The following is a 6457-nucleotide window of genomic DNA, read 5'->3' as shown; positions in this document are numbered from 1 at the left end:
CAGTTTTACTAGCTGGAAGGATTAGATTACAGTCTTTACTAGTTGGAAGAATTAGATTACAGTCTTTACTAGTTGGAACGGTTAGATTACAGTAGTTACTAGTTGGAAGGATTAGATTACAGTCTTTACTAGTTGGAAGGATTAGATTACAGTATTTACTAGTTGGAAGGGTTAGACTACAGTCTTTACTAGTTGGAAGGATTAGATTACAGTATTTACTAGTTGGAAGGGTTAGACTACAGTCTTTACTAGTTGGAAGGATTAGATTACAGTCTTTACTAGTTGGAAGGATTAGATTAGAGTTTTTACTAGTTGGAAGGGTTAGATTACAGTCTTCACTAGTTGGAAGGGTTAGGTCGCTCGCGAAGTTCTAAACGAATTATAGTCATTCAAGCGTAACAATTCAGTTGCCCAAAATTGATCCTCAAGTGCCATAGATCAATGATCCTCACTCGGCTCTGTTGATTCTGTTGGTATATAAGGAGTCTTCACGGATCCCTACTTGAGCCGGAAGTTGTCTCCTCACGTGACATAATGAACTCCAAACAGAGCTGGTGAAAACACTAGAGATTAGACAGCATACTTAGAGTTATATATATAAATTATTGTGTTCTCCAGAACCAGTGCTATGGATAATGTTTTTTTCTTAATCATTGTTGAAATTTCGAATATGCAACCTTAACGGTACCTTATGCTCACGTGGGCTAAACAACCAGGTCACAGATCCTTTATGTTCAGGTATAGCATTACCTAATTTTGAACTACTAACGAGAGAAAATGCAATCGACCAGTAGCACCCGCCGCCACAAGGACTTTTTACGGTTCTTTGAATCGAATAACGAGATTAATTGCCACTTTTACAACAAGCCCACGGCTAAAGTTCGGAGCGTGTTCAACCCATGATCTTTCGATCCGCAGCCCGACACGCTGACTAATAGGCCATCTCCCGATCTCTCTGTTATTGTTGAAAGTCAGTAAAGAAATGCAATCACCTGATTCGAAACCCCTACAGTGTAAACTAAAAACTAAACAGGGCAAAATAAAAGTTGTTCTATTTCATGTACAAACTGTACTTTATTCTCTACTGTATGTTTCTAAGCCTATTCGATGTCTACTACCATAAAAAAAACATTTGTTTGTATCGTGTGTGCTGTACTACTATATCTTATAATATACGAAATTACGTCAACAGTGAGGATAAAAGACTTGTTGACCTACGACGTGCGAAAAGTCTTTAAATATCCGATCTCGTTAAACTTTTGTCTTTTATTTCTAGAAAACGAGCTTTTATTTACTTGCACATTGTTGACGGACGTTCATCGCATAGTGTCGGAGACGCTCACAAAGGCGCGCCTTAAATAAACAACACAACAATACAATTTCTTTTACTGTACGTTAGTGCAAAAAAATATCGAATTAAACCGAACGCTGTGAGTTCACAGAGACATCGTTCACGCAGGAAAAACAAAATGGAAACGAAAAATACGACAATTAAACTCATCTTCTTAATCCAACATGGTTACTCCAAATACCACTGACGTGGGGATGACATATTCATCAACCTGGAGATGATTAATGAATTTCGGTTAAAACACGAAAGTGAAGCTAATAAGCCTATGCTTCTTGGAGGCAAGCTTATTTTTTGTAATTCGGCTGGTGAGGCTTGGCTCCAAATTCCTAGAATCGTATTTTCTATGTACATTTTTGCTTTTTATTTTTGGAAAATTAACTTGGAAAGCTGATCTTAATTATGCTTAAAATATTTGTAATACTTTTTATATTTCATAATTGACAACATTACCTTTATAAAGTTACCGGTACAACGTTGGAAAGGAAAACAAAGACATTTTCCGTCGAAAGTTTTATAAAACGAGATGTAATATGAAATAGCATACTCCACCAGCGTAGAAAACACCATGTTGATACAGAAAAACAGCCATACATCCAGAGCGTTGATGTATGCCACGGGAGGTATGGAGCTTCGGGACTGGACCACTTGAGTCGCTAGTGTCAGCAGTGAAGTCACTCCCAGGGTCACTCGAGCTGGAACTGCTCCGACGTCCAGCCAAAAAGATAACCACGACATCAAAACCACTAGAACACTAGGAATGTAGGTGTTGACGATATATGAAGTCAGATGGCGTGCAAAGGTAAATTTCGCTATCATTGAGGTATAATTTCCTGGAAGGAGAAAAAAAAAAGAGAGACAATAAAACTGATGATGTACATAAAATTATGTCAATTACCCCTATCAATTGACCACTTTAATAATAATAATAAAATCATAATAATTACATTTGGTTTGTTTTACGTTAAGCACAAAGCTACACAATAGGATATCTGTGCTCTGCCCACCACGGGTATCGAAACCCGGATTCTAGCGTTGTAAGTCCGCAGACATACCGCTGTGTTACTGAGGGGGGAGCAAGAATTACATTACCCTTTCTTAACAGCAATATCAAATCAAAGTAAAATCCAGCCCATGCTTAGATGGCGCATAGGAGCTGGTATTGAACTCCGGTTTGAGTAGCACAAGTGGTTGAGAAAGGTGATATCCACTCCTTGGACTGGATGCTAGTCCATCTTGCTCAAGGACATGTCACGAACTCTCAACTTTTTGACAGCAAGTCCAAAGCTCTAGCCACTAAGCCACGCTGTTCCCTTACAACCCACTGTCCTTCCAATCGAAGAATTTTAATTAATTACTAAGAAGTTATTTGTTCGTGAGCTCTGATTGGCGGGATGAGGCCTAAAAGTACATTCGTAATCAAATCTAGTAATTTCTGCGTTAAAACTTTTATTTAACAATTTGTTTGTTTGAAGTTAAGCACAAAGCTACACAATGGACTATCTGTGCTCTGCCCACCACGTGTATCGAAACCCGGTTTCTAGCGTTGTAAGTCTACAGACATACCGCTGTGCCACTGGGGGGGGGGATTATTGAACAATAATTGAAAATTAATGTATACAGCTTTAGTTCTAAAGCTGTGATTCTGTTCTAAAAGTTGTCAAATGTTCGCATTTTTCTGAAAGGTAAATGAGAAAAATAGAAACAGGAGTTTTCCTTATAATATGTACTGAACTATTAAAATTTCTCTGATTTTTTTTTTATTTCTTCTGTTTGTCCTATTTGTATCAAAAATGTGAAACAAATACATTGGACTAAAATAATAAATAATAAATTTTTATTTAGTCGTTTCTATCTAATTTATTCGTAAAAGTGTTAAAACAACCAATTAGATATTTACGTTTCTATCGTCAACCTTTCTCTAATTACTCACTACAGTCTGCCTAACTCGTGTTTTCAAATCTCGTTGAGTTCAGTTTTGTCTCTCTCTCTCTTTCGTTCAGCGGAAAGATCACGGGCTTTAACACTAAAAATAGTGGTTCGATACCCGTGGTAGGCGCAGAAGATAACCAAGTATTCATTTTCTTAAACTCTTATGTTTCAAACTTTCTGGTGTTCAGTTTCGCCAACTTACATATATATTATCTACATCAAGATTTGTAACACAGTTTAGGAAACAAGACCGTGTAATATCTACACCAAGATTTGTAACACAGTTTAGGAAACAAGACCGTGTAATATCTACACCAAGATTTGTAACACAGTTTAGGAAACAAGACCGTGCAATATCTACAACAAGATTTGCAGCATAACTTAGGTAATGAGATCATGTGATACTTACACAATAGAATAACAAAGTTTGGTACGCATACGAGTAGGCGAAACTAACTATAAAAATGTTTGGAACACATGAGAATTGACAAAACTAAATATTAGAGTGATTAGTTTACACGGTCTTGTTTCCTAAACTGTGTTACAAATCTTGGTGTAGATATTACACGGTCTTGTTTCCTAAACTGTGTTACAAATCTTGTGTAGATATATCACGGTCTTGTTTCCTAAACTGTGTTACAAATCTTGGTTTAGATATTACACGGTCTTGTTTCCTAAACTGTGTTACAAATCTTGGTGTAGATATTGCACGGTTTTATTTCCTAAGCTATGTTACAAATCTCGGTGTAGAAATTGCACGGTCTTGTTCCCTACACTTTGTTACAAATCTTGGTGTAGATATATCACGGTCTTGTTTCCTAAACTGTGTTACAAATCTCGATGTAGATATATCACGGTCTTGTTTCCTACACTTTGTTACAAATCTTGGTTTGTCCAGTTTTCACTACCCACGTGCTTCAGAACTTTGCAGCTATAGTACATAATTTTGCTTACCTGTGTTCCAGTTCTCTGTATGCTCAGTCGTGTTCACAGCAGAAAGTTTAAACTGAGGCAACTTAACAGGAGATAACAACACAATTGCATCTATGTCTTTAACTGGACTGTCAAGGTCATTTGTCCAATGAAGGCGTGCGACGTCATCAGGATGAGCAACTGAAAAAAGTGATGTCAAGTTCACATGGAAACTCTTGTAGTCTCGCTCCATAAGAACGTCTTTGATTGGTGGATATTATTACATAACAGAACCGATATACTGATCAATATATGGTTAAAATATTTTAGTGTTTTCAGGAAATCGTGGGTTATCATTACTTCTCACTAGAGGGCGGTAATATGTGTTTCTTTTGTGTATTTATGAAACGTTTTGAAAAGTTATTTTTTATATAGAATTCAGACTTGTTGTTTTGGAACAGTTATCTAGATTTTTCAATATTCTAAGCATAGCTTCTGTTATTCAATCCTTACATTCTAGCTGCATAGCGCTTTCATACAGATCTTAATCTGTAATATTATACTTTTTGTGAAACCTTATTCGGTTCAGATGAAACGTACAATCGCTGACACAATTGGTTAGTTTATTTAAGACCGTGTCTTGCAGTTATGACATTAAAAGAATGTTTACTTTGCACAAGGCATTTTTGATGCAAAGTGTAACAACATTACAGAGTCAAGCTTATATATACATGTGTGTTTTATTTGTATTATAAATTAAGATTTTTTAAAATTGCGTCATGAAACAGTGAAGAAAAACGTATGTTAGACAGGAATTAACTCAAAGTAATAAAAAACCATGACCGACGCATCTTTAGTTAGATCATTGTTTGAAGGCAGAAATCCAATCGTATTCTAATGGATCTCAACATTGTATCGCGAACGATACATAGTTTCGATTTATATTTCATTCTCGGAGAAGTTATTCTACAACTGAGACGAGCTAGGGTTGACAGATTGCGATCGTCTGCTTGTGTCGCGGATGACTACTATCACATTTTGATAATGATAGTCTGAAATACCCGAAGTAAACTTGAAACACCTTGCTGTGATTGGTTAATTTTCATTCGTTCGATGGCTCCCCACATGAGTGAAATATCAGGAATATTCAAACGTTTTCTTTTTCTTTTTTTAGAAGTTAATGATTTATGAACGATTTGAAGCGCTTTAAGCAATACGACGCACTTCAAAATGAAAAATGAGCGAAGGTTAGGCTGAATGATCAATTACTTGCATTTCAGATTACACATGTCTGACCTGCACATTAATAGATTCACAGGGATGACTGACATTATTTTATAACAGTAGTTTTCCTTATTTATTGTAGGAATATACAAACTCCGATTATAATTTAACTCTTTTTCTGCTAACTATCTGTACGAGTTCGATTATTTGGAAAATGAACAATTAAAGTCACACGTGTTTCAATTATTGTTAGATTATTAGGTCATTGCAGACAGGTTATATTCCTACTTTGTATAAAGTTGAAGTTTCTTGCAATATATTAAAATAGGATAAATACTAAACTTTTATATCCACAAGGAGGCGCTTCAGTCGTATTTTCGTTCGTTAAAGGTTTTATATTAATTTTCTTCTACAAAGAAGTAAGGAAGAATAAAATCACGAAAACCGTTTTTACTGTTCATTAGTCCTTCAAACTTGACAATCTGTGGATAAATAATAAACTTTTATATCCACAAGGAGGCGCTTCAGTCGTATTTTCGTTCGTTAAAGGTTTTATATTAATTTTCTTCTACAAAGAAGTAAGGAAGAATAAAATCACGAAAACAGTTTTTACTGTTCATTAGTTCATTAATCTGTGGATAAATAATAAAGAAAAACTTAAATAAAAATATAAAAAATCAGATTTATTACATCAATGTTACTTCTGACTATACTTACATAGAGCTACTCGAATACTGCAAATCTGGATGTCCATAGGATAAAAACGGAGATCCATAGGACAGCTAATCTGAAGTACGTACCTGAGATGGTTAGGAAATGAACATTTTTTATTATTATGTTTGTTAACAAAAATACAAACAAACTGAAGAAAAGGGAAGAAAGTTGATGTCAAACGAATATGCATCCTCATTCATCCTGATATTTTTTTGGTGAAATCTACGTCTTTTAGTCTCAAACTACGTGTTGTGGTCTTTCTTTTGTGTATTGCGTTATGACGTTTTTGTGAAAAAATCTGTACGTGATGGAGATAAATGGATATCA

At 35.4% G+C, this 6457-nt stretch overlaps 1 protein-coding gene across 1 annotated transcript in view; it reads right to left on the bottom strand.

Moving 5' to 3' along the window:
- Positions 1-6457, bottom strand: part of LOC106468426 (glutamate-gated chloride channel-like) — a 24940-nt gene that overhangs the window by 4307 nt on the left and 14176 nt on the right. The window contains exons 5-7 of the mRNA XM_022396757.1: positions 6134-6216; positions 4235-4393; positions 1802-2181 (exon numbers count right to left, since the gene is read on the bottom strand). Coding sequence (XP_022252465.1) covers positions 1802-2181; positions 4235-4393; positions 6134-6216 — 622 coding nt within the window. The remainder of the gene's footprint in view (positions 1-1801; positions 2182-4234; positions 4394-6133; positions 6217-6457) is intronic.

Source organism: Limulus polyphemus, unplaced genomic scaffold (genome assembly GCF_000517525.1).
Source record: "Limulus polyphemus unplaced genomic scaffold, Limulus_polyphemus-2.1.2 Scaffold3004, whole genome shotgun sequence".
In the NCBI taxonomy this organism is placed as follows: Eukaryota; Metazoa; Arthropoda; class Merostomata; order Xiphosura; family Limulidae; genus Limulus; species Limulus polyphemus.
The sequence above is the reverse complement of the archived record's forward strand: the minus strand, read 5'-3'. Positions and strand labels throughout refer to the sequence as shown.